At 36.7% G+C, this 20,409-nt stretch overlaps 1 protein-coding gene across 1 annotated transcript in view; it reads right to left on the bottom strand.

Annotated features, from left to right (window-relative positions):
• ZFHX4 (zinc finger homeobox 4) overlaps positions 1–20,409 on the bottom strand; it is a 149,921-nt gene that overhangs the window by 24,400 nt on the left and 105,112 nt on the right. Inside the window, exon 5 of the mRNA XM_017812414.1 lies at positions 1,199–1,315. Coding sequence (XP_017667903.1) covers positions 1,199–1,315 — 117 coding nt within the window. The remainder of the gene's footprint in view (positions 1–1,198; positions 1,316–20,409) is intronic.

Raw genomic sequence — 20,409 nt, 5'->3', positions numbered from 1 at the left:
AGAGCAGTCGAGGTTGTAAACTGCAATGGCTACTGACCTTAGCATGTCAACAAGCAAACTTAAAGGAAGCTTTAATCTTTAAGCCAGTCTTCAGAATTGACCTGGTATAGAAAGGACCATCTATAATATTTTTTGGTAATAAACCCAAAAATGTTTAGTATGTAAAGAGCAAATTGCAGTATGGGAGAATTTAGGTGTTAGAAACTCAAATGTAAAATGATATTTTCTCTACCACTGTATGTCTTTACGGATAATACAATCTCCTTTGTATGCTGCTGTCATTGGCATACAAGGAAAAGATATATGACTACCTGAAACTAATAGGCTTCAACCTGTTTCAGCACTTCTTCTGCTTCAGTGAATCCAACATAATGTAACTAGGTATAGCGTGCGGCAAAAGTAGCCAATGTAATATTCATTGTGACCACAGATTTCCATCTCATACATAAAAAGCATGGGTGAAGTCACATATTTGCCAAATCAAACACAGAAAAAGCCTTGGGTATCGTATCTACACCAGATGCTGGCCCTGGGTTTGTTTGTGCACAAGTAAATGTCATGACATAGGGGTTTTGTTTTCAAAGACAGTAGCTTTCATTACTGGGCCTTGTCTATTCCAGGAGATCAAAATTACCCAACCCATAATCCGTTTTCAATGATATTTCCTCTTTCTTAGGCTGAATCATCTGTAAACTTTTTCACTGGATTTTGTGTATTTTTTGAAAATGCTTCAAATAAATGCCCAGGAAGAGGCCAGATTCTTGGGAGTAACTGATCAGAGAGCAAGAGCAAAAAATAATAACAAAAACCCCCACATTCTTTGGGTTAAAAGGGGGGCAAAACCTGATTGAAGAAAAAATTCAAGTGGTACCTAATCCTATGCTTATGAAAAATTAATATGCCATCAGAGGAATCACAAGTACAGCTAAGATTAATGAAAGGCGCTTAAAAAATTACAAGCACACAAACTGATTTGATTAAAAAATAATCTCACTGGTCGTCCTGTAATATTCTTCAACTTATCCGCATCTACCCTGTCAGATGGTTATGATTAAAAATAGGTCAATGGGAGGCTACTGATAGAAATCACATGCAAAATGCACATGCAATGAATAGTAGTGGGAATGTCCAGACAGTTTAAAATGAAAGAGCATTTCATAAGTTAAAAAGGGGGGAAAACAAAATTCTAGCATCTTACCAGAGTCTTTACTAGATTTTTTGCCTTCACTATTGTCTCTTTCACTTGAGTCTTTATCATCAGCCACAGCCACTGATGTACTTTTAGCAGACCCTTCCGTATCTTCACCTTGTTCTTCTGCGGACAAACAGAGAAAAGATCTCAGGAAAGAAACTCAGTGACCACTTAACAGCAGTTAAAAAATATGTCCTGTAATAAGAACAGCACTAACAGAGGGTGGCAAAACAGGGGGAAGAAGGGGTGGGGGAAAAGAAAAGGGAAAGAACAGAGCTTTAAAGAGGTTGGACATTAATTCCAAATAATTTGCAATATTTCAAAATCTATCCAGCAATTCTGACCATGTCTTTGCCAGAGTACCCGTTTTCCCCCAGTGTGACAGATTTAAAGCCTGTCATTTCACATTCTTTGGCTAGAAATGATTTGTGTTAAAATACACACACATGCATGCACACACACATACACATACATCCCCCCCCACAGGCTGGAACAAAAGCAAGCACATGTAAAAATGCATCTTGGAGCCAAAAAAAAAAAAAAAAGGCAGAACTCAAATATAAATCCTATTAGTGCAGCAGTATCCCGCTAATTGCAGTAAGTAAGTATTAGGTATTAGGTACTGTATTAAATATAAACCTCTGGCTTTGCAGGAGAAGTCTCAAATTTTGTCTCCAGGGGGAGCCATTCAAGATAAATGATGCAACTTGGTGTATGGCTTCTGAGAAAGCAGCATTACCCACACCTCACTTACGTGTTCACACCAGCTAGATTACATGGAAATCTTCACAGTAACTCAAGCCCATTTAATTATTCGGTAAATCTTAGCTATGCTGCTACTGGTGGATTAATCTGTTTATGCAGTTAGCTTCTATGCTGGGGCTGTGTAGCACTAATCCGTGAAAGGCCCACTGTTCCTTTTCATCCTGTGATCATTTGTCTCTCACTGTGCTGATGTCACATTTTAATGAATTTTTAGCAATCTGAGTAACGCCAGATAACCAGACTTGCAACTTCCTACAGCACAGCATGCTGTTTTCATTGCAGCACACAAACACAAAAAAATAAAAATCATATTTCCCTGTTCAGGTAGGAATTATATAAATTAGGAGGTGAAGGTAAAATGGCATTCAAAGCACCAGGCCGCTCGATTTCATAAAATCTTTAATGACCATATAAATTAACCCTGGAAAGGCAAAAGGTCACAGACACACATTTGCATACAGTCTTCTATTCACTTTTGATAAGCAGAGCTTTTATGCAGGGAACATGATACAATTAACCCTTCAGGAACCATACAAAATGCAGCTACCGACATTTTAAGTGTCAAGCATTAACTGAAAATTACACACTGCATAAAATTTTCATTGTAAATGCTATAGTGATTGAAAGGGGAAATAGTGGCCCTCTTCGCACCCCATGTTTTATTAATAACATTCTGACAGCCGAATGAAATATCCTCTGTCATATGTAGCAGCTGAGCACAAAAAAATTGCTGCTTATTGCCGTACTTGCCAGCCATACACTGAAACCGTATGCCTAGGCAAACAACCCTCAGATCGATGTGGCAAACCTATCCGATTCTCAACTCTCTGCAAAACCTTTTGTAGATTAGAAGAGAAAAACACAGCTGCAGTTTTGGAAACCAACCTCTCCCCCACCAAAAAAAAAAACCTCAACTGCAGATCAATGTGTTTTGCATTGACATCGAAATACAATAGGTTAGGACAAAACATGTGTGTGTCCACTTTTTGGAATAATACAGGGAGAAAGATGGTCCCTTCTTTCAAAACTAATTGCATATTAAAAAAAATTTTCCATCCGAACGGAAAGCCCCCTTGCGCTGTGTGAGCACTCTCCTCCCTGCAGTCCCCTGCCTCCTCCCACAATGGTAGCTAATCAAACATGGTAGGCATCCCTGCCGCAGCTGGAAGCGGGGGTCTGTTTGTCAGGGTGGCGGGGAGCACAGTTTGGGATGCTGCGAGCCTGTGATCATGCCTGGCTCGGGCTGTGTTAATGCTGAGCGCACACACATGAGGCTCGTATCCAGTGTCAGGCCCCATGGCCTCACAGAGCTGATGGCAATCCCTTTTCGACTCATCCTTGGGAATGGACGCGTTGCTTCTTTTACTAGATTTACTGGCCCAATCCCCCTGGGCTGGAAAATGAAGTGTCAAAGTGCTACTGAGTGTCCTTATCTTGAGGGGACATAAAATTGTAAGGGCTATCGTGGCACACATTAATAAAACATTGTGTGTGTGTCAGGCAAAGAGAAAGAAAATTATGAAGGTACTAAAAGAAAAGCTACAGTATCATCTGGGTCTCATCAGACAATTTTTGCAGGGTGCTCTCCTGTTTTTCTGGTATGTGTTTTAAGTGTGAGAGAAATTCCCAGACATGTTCTCCTATACATCATCGTGGTGTCTGACCTCAGCCTGACCCTGGCAACAGTTTGAGAAATCTGAATGTGAACAAAGACTCTGTGTCAGCAGCAGGGAGAGATTGCGGGATAGACTTTCCCCATCAACTTAATCGCAAACAGCAGTTCTGAGGCCATAACTTTACAGGGCTGCACCAAGCCACAAACACATAACCTTTAGAGGTGAAACTGCCCCCTGCTCCCCACCTCCCCTTCTGTGATTTTTCTCAGTCTTGTGGTGCTCCCTTTGATGTAGCAAGGCAATTAGCTCTAATGTTCAAGTACTGCAGACCTGTTTTATGGTTTGGAAGGTGAGAGCTGTTTATTACAGGTAGGCTCCTGGGGGCCATAAAGGCTTTGCAAATTTTTAATCATGCAAAAAACTAATCAAAATGTAACNCACACCATAAAAATTAATATCATTATTATGCATGGTATAAATTGCCTGCCTTGGCTTTCAATGGCACTCACTTCTAGAAAATACATTTGGCATTCATTTCAGAAATATGTATGGCATTCACTTCAGAAGCAAGTTTCATAGACAGAAATGATAATACAACTTCTATTTTTCCTTTAAAATTACAGGAAGGTTGTCTGAGATTCACACTGTCATGACATATTTCAAAGGGACAAGATGGAAATACAAACAGCTCAAACTTAAAAGCATTTAGCAAATTGCAAAAAAAAAAAAATCCTTAAGACCTTTCATCAAAACAGATATTGAGGATATATAACTAAGTGTGCTACCAAAAACATTACATACCTATGCCAAGATGCAACAAACATCTTTTTTTAGTAACATTTGTGTTCTTATTTCATATGCTAACTGACAAGGATACTATTCAGAAATAAAAATGTGATGGCTCCTGCTCAAAGACACAAAATTATGAATCATTATGTATCAACAAAACACAGTATGATGGTGCTACAGATTCCAGAACAAGTCCTAATACTCTGTTTTAAATTTACAAGAGTTCTGCCTATATACATTTACAAATGTCAGCTTTGAAAATTAATAGAACAGCTGATTCAAATGTACTTTAATGGCTTTAATAACACTTACTACTGCAATATGATATTTTATTCACACCTGGTTTTATTTTGTCCAAATGCTGAAAATTTCTTTTGATGCTAGATGTCTTAAATTTAGCCATTATCAACCTTTTTCCTCACAACTGACTTAGAATTAAACACAAAAATGAGGTTAGCAGCAGTCTGCACTAACACTGTAAAATAAGGGAAAATGAAAAAGTTGTGTTTCAGAGGTAACATTAGTCAGTTGATATTGCATATTCCATATTCTACGTCATACACTTTAATATGCTAATCTGCACGCTCACGCCCTAATTCCGTACTGATTTTACGAAGTAAGACCCCTATGACTTTCCTCAGGCCGATGAAGTCAAGATGTGTCAGGAATTCGAATGCAAAATCCAGGCCTCTGCCAAAGCTGAATTGCAGAAATGAGCATCAAAATTAGCTGAATATTCACATATAGGTTAGAAACGCCTGACTTGCTGAGATGCAATTTAAGGAACAGATACATCCACCATAAACAAGCGAGAGTACAGAGAAACATATAATATTTTTTGAAACTAAATAATTAATAGTTAAAACAAGACATGGCCAAGTTGAAACAATCTTCTTTTCTTTAATTTAAATGCATTGTGATAATCATAGGGACAAAGCAATCACCTTTCTCTGTGTCTTATTAGAGAAGTTTCCCTACTGATGAGCAGCCCTGGGAGTCTGTCTTCCAGTCTATTTAAAAAACTTATTATTTTCTAGGGTTGACTTTCATTGGTTTGGAGTTTTTTTACATCACTGATATATCAATTAACAGACATTAGTTCCTGTTTTGGTCCTGCATTATTTTCTTGTTGTTGTTTTGATATCCCTTTTGCCGTCTCCAAATTGCAAGTAATTTCCTAAATAAGGATGATCTACTGGTTGTGGGTGAGTAATTGTGGTTATGAGAGAGAAAACAAGATTAAGCAAGTGTTTGTGGCTGAGGGCCGGATGGATGGGGAACAAATAAATCAATTGACTAAAGCAGTAAATAAATAAATATGAAATGAGATATTTTAAAAAATAATTGGGGTTTGTTATTCAATCTGTTGAATAAACAGCTGAATCTAACACCCGTAAGTGTTCAGCACCAGTGTATCCCAGGATCAACTGGTAGAGTGAATGGCTTATTGAGTTTAATTGTCCAGATGAGAAGGTAACCACTAGCAAAGAATAATAGTAGGGTGGATTGAAGAACAGACTACAGATAATGTAGAAAAAGGAGAAACAACTGAAAAGGAAAACAAAGAAAAACCCATAGACTATGCAAAAGAAGAAAACAAACAAAATAGGGCTTGTGGATTTACTTCTGGGTTATCCTAGTTATCCTACTTAGTTGATAAATTCTCCCTGACTTCTGGATTGTCATTTATTTACCCAAATATTCTAGAAAGTATTTGTTCTATATTCTGGCTGAGAATGGCCTTGCAGAGCATGAGCAAGGAATAGGATGCCTCACTCATTCAGGATCTTGACTGCATCCTCTAGTGGTCATATTTCATCTTCAAACAGGATTTCTAATTTCTCCTTTAGGGACTCAGGGGGAATAACGGCACCAACCCGTTAATAACTGTTTTTAATCACTGTGTTATATTCAAAAGTATAGCTGTTAGAAGGCTGAACTTCCCACAAACAAGCCTATAATTAAGTGATGATTGTCACATTGACCAGAAAGTGCCAACTGGCAGTTAGTATCAAATTGTACCATTTTGTTTTGTGGTGCATCATTTGAATTTTTATAGCAGTCTAATGCTTCTCATTGAAACATTTCACTGTGTCAGAGGAGGTCGACTGCAAAGCTGGCTGAACAGAGCGTGTGGTGGTGGCTCCTTCCCAAGGAGTGTCACAAATCACACCCACTTTATCCACTCACTCCACCCAGCAGCCTGTATTCCCCACTTGCCACAATCAGCCTCACCCCTCTGGCTGCTGGAGAGAGGCAGCTCTTATCTACCCTACTTATTTTTGCTTCTTAGCTTCTGCAGGTAGAAAATATTCATTATCACCAGTTAATCTGCACAGCACTTTATTAGTTCTTAATCTAGTTTTTTTATCCTTTTTTTTTTTTTAAACTGCAGTCTACATCCAGCCGCTGGAGAAGGAAAAGAAATGCTCTCCCGAGAAGTTTAGAGGGGTGGGGTGTCCTTTCCAGTCTGGCTGCTAAGCAAGCTCTCATTCCCTCTCATTGCTGGCTGGGATTGCCTGCTTTCTAGTCTTCCTCCCATAGTCGCAGAGTAAATCAGGAAAAGAAGCATCTTTTACTCTCAAAGTGGTGCAAAATGTGGGAAAAAAAATTGTTGGTAAGCTTATGCTGAGCCATACCTGAGAAAATAGGAAAAATTTTGTTTTGCATTTTTGTTGTTTTATTTCTACATTAATATTTTATCAAATATTTTGCAAGAGGCAAAAGAAGCATATGCTGACAAAACCATTAACAGAGAATGTCAGCTATTCAGAATGAAACTCAGCAATGCTTTCCAGATGTGATTGGAGATGTACAGTTAATCATTTATTATGCAGAAAGGGATACTTTTCTTACTTGGCCATCTCTAGAAAGGCATTGAAGCATGAAACTATATTGAGAATAGTCTAACTTTTCCAACTGATCATTACTTTTCTTTTGGCTGCCATTATGGTTCATAGAATATGCTGTTTCCCCCATCAGCATAAAGCATGAAGAGCACTAGCATTGTCTGACTTGAAGGCTAATACATTTCCATCAAGGTTATTTGGAAAAGAAAATTAAACCTTATTGTTAATTCTTATTCAACGTGATGGATATACCCTGCCTAATTTCAAGCACTGCTCTAAGTTTATTCTCTGTGGAGAAAGAGGCAGGTATCTTAAGGGCACAACTCTGACTTTACATAGGTGAATTGCTAATTCCTCCCTGAAGTTTTTAGTGTTTGGAGTGGAGACTTTTCACATCGACACCGCTGGTAAATGCTGGAAGTTAGGTAGGTAAACCTAAGCCTGACTCAAAGCTCAAAAAGTCAATGAGCTTCACCAGTGTACTGGGTGCTCATTTCAATCCTGTAGGGGGGAAATAAGAAAAATACTGGATTTTCACAGTATCATTTACCTTATTTTAGATTTTCTGTGTTGCTGTTCAATCTGTGCCTTCAGTGTCTGTTCATATAGAAACACTTCTACTGTCCCTCATTTCTTGCATTTTTTCCTACTTCCTACATGAGCCGAGTTTCCAATACATCATATAAGTGGTGAGACTGACTCTCTCATTCACAGTTTCCAGAAAAATCCTTTACAGTGTATTTAGAAAGAAATCCACAATATTTATTAACAACTCATTTAAAACGTCATTTAAATGACATATTTTATTAGTGACTCAGTTTTGGGGTTTCTCTCTGAAATACATTGTAAAATCCTTTCCATTTACCTTCCAGACTTTCTTTTTGAATTATTCACCTCTTTTTGGCTCACTAACAGTATGTCTGAAATTATCTGTAAAGAATTCTGTTAGTGCATATATTTCTTCTTTGTCTTTTGAGAATACTAGAGTAAAAGAATTTATTTTCTTTGCCATCTCCTGATCATTTTGGAATGACTCTTTATCCTCTGGTGGTCTAGCAGATGTAATGACTCTTCTGCAGGCTTTCTCTTTCTGAGATACTTTAACGATTCCTGTTTAGCTTTTCCAGGTACCTTCACATATTTGCTCCTCATAGTCAATCTCCATGTTCAGTTTTATTATCATCACTTTGGCTTTATTTCCACTTTTAAGGATATGTTTCCTGACCTGAATAAATTCTTGTACTATGTCTTGTAATGTAGCTAACTACAGACCTCCAGTTTAGACCAGTTTCTCGATGCTAAGTGTCAAAGGCAGAGTAGGTGATCTATTTATAGTGAATAAACTTTTTCCTGAACAAAAACACTTCCTGAATTTTTTTAAAAATAATGTTTACAGAATTATTTGTTGGGGGTGTTGGGGCCAGAGGGGTGTTGGTTTTCTTGAAAAGTATTCCATAGCATATATAGAAGTCCATGGATTTTTTTACAAACCGACTTGTTGCAAATATCACTATAATTCAAAAGTTTGACTTCTTTAACATATGCATACATGAATTGGTCTTTGTGGTTTTTTTGAAGGACAATGCAGGTGCTTTTAGGTTTCCCCCCAGTCCAGATCACCACAGTGGAGTGATTTGTAAGAATCTTCACCAAGATGTCCACTGCAAATTACTCCAAAAATCTTCTATAAAAACTTGATATCTCAGTTCAGCTGTAGCTGTACTACTCAAAATACAGCATACTGACACATGATCAAACTCGATTATTAAGATAGGGAGAAAAGATAAAAGTCTGCACATCAAAACTAGCAAAAGTAGTAAAAAATAGCAGTACATTCCTGCCTCCTTACTGTCTCCCAGCCCCTTCTGTCACTGTTTTCCCTTACCTCCTCCAGACCCAATCTGGAAAATTCGGACAACAAACTTTTGTGTTATTACTTGCAGATTATGCAGCTTTGTGGAATGTTCCTGACTCATATTATAGTATTTTAATGTGCTCTAGGATGCATAGCCATAACATGACACATCTCTGTCCCCTTCACCCACAGTAGAGGATCCTTTCAATTTCAATACTGTGCTTCAATACCTCAAACTAGTCTCTTCTTGCTTCATTGTTTGAAGTCAAGAATTAGACTACCATATTGATTAATCTGAGGCTTGAAACTCAAGTCCACTGCCAAGTTTTTTGGAGACACTTTGATGGCACACTCTGAAGATAAGCTACATCAATTGGCTCTTAGCACACTAATGGGTGACTCACGAATACCGAAATAGAGTAGATGGCAGACACAGATTTTCTGAATTAAAAATGCCAGTTATATATATATATAAATGCCAGGGTTTCTCCCAGGGCTAAGTCAAGCATTTCAGGCCACCCAGTCTTGTTCTAAAGCTTCTTGTATCACAGCAATAGAACAGCATGGGTGGCTTGATTTGTATCCATTTTTCATTAAACCAGTGCAACATAACAGATAATTTCCTCCATCTTTCATTTCCTCTTTCCTTCAGGTAAGTTTTTTAATTCTCACTGTTCAGTATGCTGCACTACTTTTACTTTTCTTACATGTTCACCTAATTTTAATGCTCTTTCTCCCATACATAGTTAAATAGCACATCCCCCATATCCCCCAAATTAATTTTTATTGTCAGCAATATAATTCTACGTCTGTGGAAGAAAAGGACATCTCTTGCCTATAGACTCCTCACTCACAACTGCCTATGGGCATAAATCTACAATGCCAATTTAGCTAAAGCCCTGAAATGCCTTTTGAGGAGACTCGTTGATAGCACTGAAAATATCTCAGAGAAAGCTTCTGAACAAGACCTGAACTTAACATTTGTTTTTAATGACTTTAGACAAGTAGATAGGAACACCCATTTGTAAGTTTAATCCAGACTTCCCACCATATACATGCCTCTTCATTTGCTTATAACTGCAATAAACTTTAAGTGCTTGAGCTGAAATCAGCTGTGCTGAATCCCTGCTGCAGGTTGCATAGCATGTGCTTTTGTGTTTTTTTTTTTAATTTCAGCCAAAGTGATTCATTTGCTTCTAAGAATAGAATTAGGATAAATATATATTTTTATGTATATGTATGTTTTAGAAATCTTTGCTGTTTCAGTGATTTTACACTGGAACCCAAACTTTGGCAGACAGGATGACGTCTGGCATGTGTCACATTGGGTTAAACTGCCCAAATGCAGCCAAGTAACACAGCTTTAAAAAATTCTACTTACCCATGCTCAGAAAAGCTCCTTGTACTGAAGAGCTGACATTCTGCTAGGAATCTATAATCACTGAACATACTCACACTTCCCGCAGTGCTGAGAGCTCGCTAAAGTGCATATCCAGTCACATCCCACACAGCTTCCACAAACCTTCTCATCCAGTTCCTGTGTGTACTAACCAATGTGCATGTCACCCTCATAGAGGAACTGCAGTTTAAATAGGTCTTCTAAAATACAAATTCTCCTAGCAGCTTTTACAACCAGACTGCAATTATATTACCCTTAGTATGGTGAAACCAAACTTTCCCTTCTTATTATTATTATTCTTCTACTGCTGTTTATCCTAGTGCTGGGAACTGACCATTATAGGAGAGCAGGAGCAGCATGTTCCTCCTGCGCTCGTAGGTTGGCAGGAGCGAAAGAAGTATGGAAGGGAGATTTGGGGGTCAGAGAAAGAACTAGGGAGAAGTAAGAAGAATGTGGTCGAAGGAAAAGAACACCAAAGACCAGTAGATGGGGAAGGGAGGGCAAACTGAGGTGAAAATTAGGATCAAATGAAAAACAGAAGGCAGGAGAGTAGGACTAAAATCAGCCGTACACCTAATTCTAGCACCAAACTGGACTTTGGGAAATAGAGTTGGCTGGGACCAAAAGTGCAAAAATGCACAGAGAAAATAATAGGTGAAGACAGTAATTGTAAATTTTTTACAATCTCTTTACAAAGAGATTGTAAACTTAATTTAGTAAAATACTGTGTCCCCTACTGCCCAATATTAAACCCCTGATTTTTTGGTATTATAGTTTTTCCTGGCTTACTGCACTATCCTTCACCACTGCTTATCCACAGAGAAGACAAAAACATTTTGCAACTGTCACCTGCCTCACTAGCTCTAGTAGAGGGGTTTGTGTAGCAAATTCAAACCCATTGACGTTTCATATGACTTGCAGTACAGTGCTACATGGTCATAATTTTTTTTTATTTTTTTGGTCCTAGTTTAAGTATTCAAAAAATAGCTATGGCATTATAGATGCAAATACCCTCCCTTATGTTTTTACAGCTATTAATAATATCACAAAAGTAAAATACTTTTATATCTTAAAAAATACAAGACTCCTCTTGTGACACAATCTTTAATACCCTGATCAAGCTCTACCTTATGGCAAAACCTCTTGCCTTATTCACTGCATTTCATTGATACTTATTTTGTGAAAAGCTATTCAGGATTTTGTTTCTGTCTCACTCTATAACATGGAACCACCTGTTCTATTTACAATGTCTCTTCAATCCATTCTGAAAGTCAAATTATTCATTTCGTTATTGACTTTTTATTGCTGCACAAACATTAATGAATTTGTCTTTGTTATGTCCTAAGAGATGAGTAGGCAATTCTACAATTTCAGAAAGGGAAGGTATACAGAAATTGAGCTTAAAAAAAAAAATCTACTAACTTGGAGAATCCAGTTTGATACAGATAGGACCTAATTTTTTCAAAGTACGTAACACCATAGAGCACTTAATATGCTCAAAGTACAGCACTGATTGCTTTCATTTGAAGCTCTGTGTGTTCAGCACTTGTTTAACACTACTGTACAGCCTCCAATCAAGCACTTAGAAAATGAAGGCCACACAATTAGTGAACTCCTATGAAATGTCTGGGTAAGGTGACCTGCTTAGGATTAAAAAAAACAGGAACTCTACAGCAGAAAGAGATATGGAAGCAAGTTCTTTGGTTGTCTTCAACATACCACATTAGTTTTCTTCACGCTCTATGCACAAGGATTTTCCTGCACAAAGCAGGCTGAAGTTCACAGGAGTGATGTGAATAAAACTTCTAAGTGTAATATTTTACTGATTTACTTTACTATGTTAGGCCCAACTTAGCTAATTTAGGAATAGTGTTTAGGAATAGGAGTTAGGAATTTAGGAATAGCACTGTGACTGTATTTAGCAAATATGGTTATGAGTGTACACTTTTTATTCTATATACAGAGGCAGATATTTGTGCTAATACTGATGAAATTTAATCATTTTATTAGAGTTGGCAAGCAGTGCTTTCAGACACAATAATCAACTCATACATGTTGTAATTACAAAAAATACTATAACTTCCCTTATGATGGAAAGAGACAAGTAAAGATGACACACAATTACAGTTGGGTAGATGTGCTATATTTGTGAAAATTACTGTTTTCTTTTCGAAACAAGATGCTCTGATCACCTGACCATAAATTATCTCCACAGTTATCACTAAGCTAAAGAACAGAAAGAGCAAATATATGGACTTTTTGAAGTATTGGCATAGATTTGCTTTGCTTCAGTAATGATATTCAAAGAAGTTCAATATTTCAGAGGTCATACTACAGAGAAATGGGCTTAAGTGAACACACAACATTTGATTTCTAGAAGTGCTCAGTGTTAATCTCAGCACCATAGACTGAAAGCTGAGCAGTTTTGGGAATCTACATAGTCTCAGAGAAATTAGCCCACACATTGGGCACAGAGGATTTTTATCAATGTAAAATAGATGGTCAACACCTGGCCTTTAAGCAGATTTTATAGTCCTCGTAAAATATATATCCTCCATACACAAACTAACCTCCAAATACATTGAGAAAGTTCCCCTCATTTCAAATCATGTGTTCACAAAACCATGTGTGCTGGGCTTTGAGGTCTGGGGATTATAACAGCCACTCGTTTATAGTAGTATTTCACTTGAAAAGTGGAACTTGATGTGAAGCAAGCAGCACATAACTTTCAAAATCAGAAGAAAAAAAAGCTCTATGAAGTTTCTTATTATAAGAGCAAGATTAATTTAGGCACCTTCATAAAAAAATAAAATAAATTTTGTTGCTTACTGTATAGTTAATCCATGCATCTTTAAAGACTTCTATTTTTAGTCTCGTACAGCATGTGACCATGCAATGTTGAGATCCTTTTTAGATATGGGTAAAAGAGCTTGAATTTGGTTTTTCACATCTTCTCTTAATCTTTTTTTTTTTTTTAAATAAATTTTTAAATAAATTCTGTGAAAATTAAACTGGCTTTTAGGCACAGTCCTGTCTTTAGTTGCTGACAGAGAGTCAGATTTGCTGATCTGGGGACATGAAAGACAGGACAAGCATCTCAGATAACTGCGTGAGGATGCAAGATGGAGCAACTCCTGGAGGGACCACAATTTTCTGTCTAAACAGCTTTTTTTTAAAATATATACTCCATTTAGCATCTCAAAGAAGCTTGGTTAGATATTCTCTTTCTTTCCTATATGTACAACATATTTACTCATTTGCCACTCATGGAACCTTTTAAAATGCATTTTATGTTCAAGAACTTGTTCTCCAGTTCAACTCACTGCAGAAACTGGATTCAAGATTTTGTTTACCTGTTTATTTGTAACAGCCTCTGTCCCCTAAGCACAGGTTGGGGAATGGAGTGGGATGATATGCAGCCTTTCTCCTCAGACTTTTTTGTGGAGATGAAATGGGGCATTGATTTCATATGAACACTATTTGGGCAGGAATTAGTCATCAGCCTGTCATTTGCATTTATCTAGATGCTTTGTGAAAGCTTCTACATCTGGTTAGCATACTTGATTAGTCAAGACGAGCACAGATGAACACACTTGTTATATTCTCAAATGGTGAGGAACTAGGAAGAGACTCTTCATCTGAGGCTTTTCTGAAACTGCATGTGAATGTGACATTCCTCACTCATTCCCCCATGTGCAGCATACAATTTGTCAAACTAAGAAATGCCATGTTTTAGTTGATGGTTAAGAGGGACCATATGCATGTTTCTGTATCTTCAGAAGATGTCAGCCTGGCAGGATACTAAGCTCAAACTGATTGCATGGCTTGTGCCCATTTCCAGATCTGTGCATACAAGTACAGCATGCTGCTTTTGGATACCATCTCACAAAGTCAATACAGAGTTGAATGCCATTAAAAAGTTAAATTATTTGCTCATATATATGTATATATACGCATACATATATATATATATATATACACACAGAGAAAGAAGAATCAATTGACAAGCTGACTTCAACAGAAACTGAGAACACAAGGAATTAGAAGTGTGCAACTTTTTACTTGCTTCTAACTGGAGAAGCTAGATGCTTCAACATGAAAAAACCCCAAAACTAAGCTGAACACTTACATTTCATCAGTCACAAGGTTAAGTAAAACTGTTTTGCATCTCTTGAATAAGGAAGTTCAGACATCAATGCAACAAAAATAATTTTTACCTTTATTTAACTAAGAAATTTTAAGTCAGCTTTTAAAATAGAAAGAAAATACTATTCCCACGGCGTTTTATGAGCTATGACAAGCCCATACATCCTGCCTTTCCAAATAAAATAGAAACAGGATTGATCTGAAGGTCCATTTGGGCACACGGAATGTATTTCAGCTCTTTCTGAAAAATCAGCTGCCATACCTTTAAGAGATAGAAAGAAGCTGAAAAAGGAATCTGATTCAACTAGATCTTCTTCCTCACAAGTTACTCATTGAAAATCATATAAGAAATATCACTTGAGAGTACAATAAAGGCAGCATAACTAAGTTTGAACTCAACCTTTAGTTTCTAACAGAAAAAAAAAAAATCAAAGGTGAAAACAAAATTGCTAAATACTTCAAAGACAACATGCAGCTTCAGCAGCTTTCAATGAATTGCTTCCAAAAGCAGTTGCTGATCAAATTTTAGGTAAGACATATTTCATGTGTATTGCTTGATTCCAAACAGAAAATTTTCCAGCCCTACTGCTGTCATTCATTGCCTCATAGCCAAGGAATGGCCCACTACTGGAAGCCAAGACTGACTGCTTAGCCTCTAGCAATGAAAGGCAAGTAAGGTGCTTCTACAAGCTCAGTTACAGATGTGTGACTTCTGTCAACATGGAAGAAAGAGTGGTCAGCTTTTGGACTTTTAGAACTTTTATGGAAGGTTTCATTATAGGTGCTATACTCACAATCTCACCTGAAGAGTTATGCAAGAACATGAACTATCACTTGACAACAAAGTTGAATAAGATAATGCCATGGTTATGGGGAAAACAGAAGAAGAAGAAACAATTTAAAAAATATAACCACTATTTCTTAAGGCTGAAGCTCAAAGAAAGCTTAAAACTCAAACCCAAATATGTTATAATAAAGTCACAATTATCCAGGGTGCTATAGGGGTGGGGGTACTTAAATAAAACAAAACCATATGTAAACTACACTAAAAGAACACTTTTAGTACATTCACTTTTGAAGTAATTCACTTACTTTCTTCTTTAAAATAGGAATGGTATTAAATCGCAGTGGGCAGAGCAGACCTGGTAAAGTAATATTTATTTTGTGTCATGTATTCTGTAGCTATGGGCTGCAGCCAGTGGTGTGGGCAGCAGATGGGCCTTGGTTGAGCCACAGTCCAGGTAATCTATTCACAGATAATTCAAGTTTGACTTCTTTATAAATTCAGGAATTTAAATGCAGTCTCATGACTGCTGAGTTAAAGAATCGAAAATATTACAAACTGTCAAAAAATACAAGCTACCCTCCAAAAACTTTCCCCCAATTAAATTTCCTTGGCTGTAACTTAGAATAACTGTAAGCCTTGTAAAAACCTTTTTACTGAATGTCTCCACCTATGTTTTTTCCCTCCAGCTATAAGCATATGAAAAAAGAAGTTGGGAAATGAAGAAGTTGTGAAATTTGATAATTGGGTTAATGATAATAATAAAAGAAACCTTTGAAAAATTGAGGACAAAAAATCTTTTATTGGGAAGATGTTTTCTTCTTCAGATGAATTATAGATCAACTCTGTGGAAAATACTGTTTGATAATTATTCTAGGGCTCATATGATTAAGAAAACAGTACACAGCCTGTTCCATTTTAAAGTGTCCCCACCCTCGCTTAAGCATAAATGCAATTACAATAATTTTATGGTACATAAAATGAAAACAGTTGGCCTACCAAGTAACAGTGAATCAACATACACAGTTTTATAGATGTACAGTATCATTTAGTACCCTGCTGTTTCATTTGAATTGTGTTGAATCTTTTTTTATCGTTTCTTCATCTAACCTAATTTTCCTAAACCCCTTATTTAATATTCCTCCTACTGTTTGTTTATTTCTCACTGAAAGAGCATAATAGCAACAGAAATGATAATTTCATATAAATAAAGGCTAGAACTGGTGGTACATCCTCTAAGAACTGTGAACATTCCACTATCTCTTTCAATTACAGAGCTTCATGACTTTTCTTTGTTAGGGGAGAATTTAATAAGACAAATAATCAGTCATGAAGAATGAAGTAGAACTCTGCTAGTGATTGCTGAAGCCAAATGATGCATTGTACAAAGAAGAAGACAATACAGTAATTCTTTGTAAGAGAGGACACCAAAAGAACAAGAAGCACACAACAGAAGTTCTAAACTATTATAATGAACTCTGGGACTAAAGACCAGATCTTAGGTTGTTTATCATTGCTTCATTGCTTCATTATCACTAAAAGATAGTTTAAATGGCTGGGAGGAAAGCCCTAAAATGAAAAGGATGCCCAGTGGCACAGAGCCAATGTAGCTGGATCATTCAATTCCTGTAGAATAAGAAATTCCAAACAGCCTTAAGCTGACCTAAATTACACTAGTTTCAAAAATTTTGGGAATGTCTGGAATTTACCTCAATTAACTTCCCCATTTTCAAATGCAGAGTCACACTGGGACATAAGTGCAATTCTGGAGACAAGTACATTTGTTAACACTCACGGTAAAAGAATATTAAAAAGTTAAAAGTTCCTAAAGAGATGGAAGGACAATAAAGCCTGGTTTACTATCTACGTTTTAAAAATGAGAAAGCACATCAGACTTTCTTCCTGAATGGAGCTATTCAATCTATTACAGAGGAAGCAAAATGAAGTTTATAAGAATCTTGCCCTCCGAGAATTTCAATGTGTAAAAGCTGTGGAAATTTCACTTTATTGCCACCGTTCCGCCTAACACATGGGAACACTTGTAATATTGATTAAATTGGACATGGACAGCAGAAAAATATGTAACATTTATCACAGCTTACAAATGCAAGAAAACAAAACCACAAATTCCATCTGTTATTGTAGGATCTAGAGAAATATCATGGGAAGTACCTTCAATGCAACAGGAAAACAGTAGCACCTGTGTTTGTGTCAGTTTTTGGAGAAGTTGCCATACCTAATTCTTAATTTCCAGAAACACTGACTTAAACCCAAAGCCAGCTCCCCATCTTGAAAGCTACGGATACAGTTAGGAACTTGGACCTTGTCTCCTGACCTGGGCCAGACACCCTTAATTCTATCATTCCACTATATTTATGGTTTTATGCTTCAATATTTAGACCTCGGGAAGTTTCACATGTATTACCTCCCAAACTGAAAATGGTTGCAAACCAAGTGGATTTCATTCCTTTCTAGCAAGCTGGCTGTAAATAGATCCTTTGGCACCTGTGAGAAATCAGATTTCTTTTGCCCTTGAAGAGCTTTAGTCAAATATCTCACTGCAGGATATGCACAGCAATACTTACATTACAGGAAGATGCCATCTTTTGTAGTTAACTATTTGCAATAAAAAGCTATGATTGACTTTCTAGGGAAAGGCATTCCCTTTGTCCTTTCTGAGCAAAGGCTGAATATCTATTTTTTTGCCCATTTTTAAGTGTCTTTCCAATCACGTAAAGGGTATCCCATTAATTATTTTTTTCTAAAAAAGTGACTAAATTAAGGATGCTCATAATTTTCACAATATCCATGAAATGATATACGGCTGTTTTGAAAGAACCGTATTAAGTCAGTTTCAGAGATCCTTCTTTCTGAAGGCCTTATTCAAAGGCCTTTCTAATTTTAACTTGACTTAAAATTAATCAGTGTGGTGATACTCTCTCTTTCTCTGCCATAGCTTCTCTTTATGTAAGAAACCTAATATTTTCCTAAAATACAGGCTTTTAGTCTGTCAATGGTCTTTAGATTATTTTCTATATGGTGATTGCTATGCCACTTCCGCAAATGTTCCTAGATTAGCACCACCCACTATAGGATTTGCTCTCTCTCATGAAGTGCTTGACATTTGCACTGCTTTCTCAAGTCTGTTCCTTTAGACTGGTGAATTAGGAGGTGGACTTCTTTCTCCAGTAATTTTGTACATCTTGCAAATCACAAGCTTAAGCAAAAAGAACTTGGGAAATAATTTTACACATTCTAAACAAGAAACTAATCCCATATTGCCCACATTGCAACCAATAATGTTGCTTTTCAGATATCATGTGTACTGCCAAGATTTCTGATAGGAGAAGTAGGTTGGAAACGCCTCTACCTCTGACTTTTCATGACAGTATTTTTTTTTATTAAAAAACTCTAACAATACAGGATTATCAGCAAATATACCTAGAAGACTTAAGAGGTTCTGTGGAAATCAGTCTGTATGGAATGAAACCAAATAATGAAAAACAGCACAACATGTATATCCCCCAATGGTGAATAATATGCCAGATAGAAAAACACATCAGCTCAGCCACTATGTATTGATAACACATTTATTTCATTGGAATTTTTAGGAAAACTAAACATACTACTTGGATTATTGTTACCTAACCAGCTCAATGAAATAAAGGAAGAGGAACCAACAGATGAACATTTTGGATTTTGAAGCCGCCAGAATAAAATTACCTGATTCACAGCTACACCTAATATAGCTGAGTAACACAAACACTAATATCCTGTTTCTTACCCTGGATGGCAAATCTTGTACTGCTTAAATCTAGCTCTTTATAACGCCACTTTATAAAAAGAAGATAAAAGCTTATCAAATATTCTTCAGAAATCTCTGAAAACAGTAAATACCAGTCCTTTATTACAGCTCTGGAACAAAGTCAACATTTTGCTAAGTTCCTAGTTCAGAGCACAGCTAACTGGAAGTTTGGATGTTTCATAAATGAGTTTCACCAAAGGTATCACACACTGAGATTCCTGGCCTGTGTGTCATGCCATGAAACATCTGCAACAGAACATAACATTCTTAATAAAAGAGATAAATAAAAGTGTGCACTTAATGAAATAATTTAGAAAATATATCTATTCATCCACACGGATGAAAAGCTGTGTATGATTTTCCTTGGTGGGAAAGGGAATTTCTAAGGGAGACTTTTCAGTTCTGTTGAAATACATCTGGAGTATTTCTATGAGAAGACAACAAATGAGTTTAGCAGTGTGAAAATATATATGCCACAAGATTTTGATAAAAAGAAGGTGTGCAATCATTCACATCTTATATACAACAGTAATAAAGAAAAAGAATTCCATTTTATCATATTTAATAACACCTTGAAAAAAGCCACACATACTTTAGAGTTACGTAATATATTTCCATGTTTTAGTGGAAGGGAAGGTAACTACTTAGAAAATGTAGGTTTGCATTTTTATGCTAAATTAATGCCAATTATATTGCCACTTATACCACATTCACATCCCACTCTTGCAAATTGCTACAAACAATTAAGAGAAAAAATCCATTCAAGTTAACAAAATGACAAGCTTTCTGTTACTTCAGAGTATTTTTAGGTATGATATGTTCTTAGCCTGAGTTGGTTTTCAGCTGTTCCTGTAATTCACAACTCCTCAAAATAACTCTGTAACTCTCTCTCTCTCTCTCTCTTACTTTTTTCTTTTTTTTTTTTTTTTAAGCTGTTTAATCAGGATGGGGATCTGAACTGTGAGTTTATCCAAACCAATCTCTTTTTAGTGCTTGAGGTTTTTGCTGTGCCAAACCACTTCTGGTGTTTAAAGCAAGGCAATGACAGCATACCTTCTTGTTATTATTTATGCATGGAAGGCCAAACCAAATGCTTGGGTGGGTCGCTGAAGACATGCAGTATGTATTTTTTTCCATCCACAGGACCCCATTTACATTTAAATGAACTTGCTCCTTGTGAAAGATTGGCTCCAGCAGAGAATACCACAT

The sequence above is a fragment of the Lepidothrix coronata genome, unplaced genomic scaffold (genome assembly GCF_001604755.1).
Source record: "Lepidothrix coronata isolate B3197 unplaced genomic scaffold, Lepidothrix_coronata-1.0 Scaffold36, whole genome shotgun sequence".
Lineage (NCBI taxonomy): Eukaryota > Metazoa > Chordata > Aves > Passeriformes > Pipridae > Lepidothrix > Lepidothrix coronata.
Note: the sequence above shows the minus strand (reverse complement) of the source record. Positions and strands in the feature narration are given on the sequence as shown.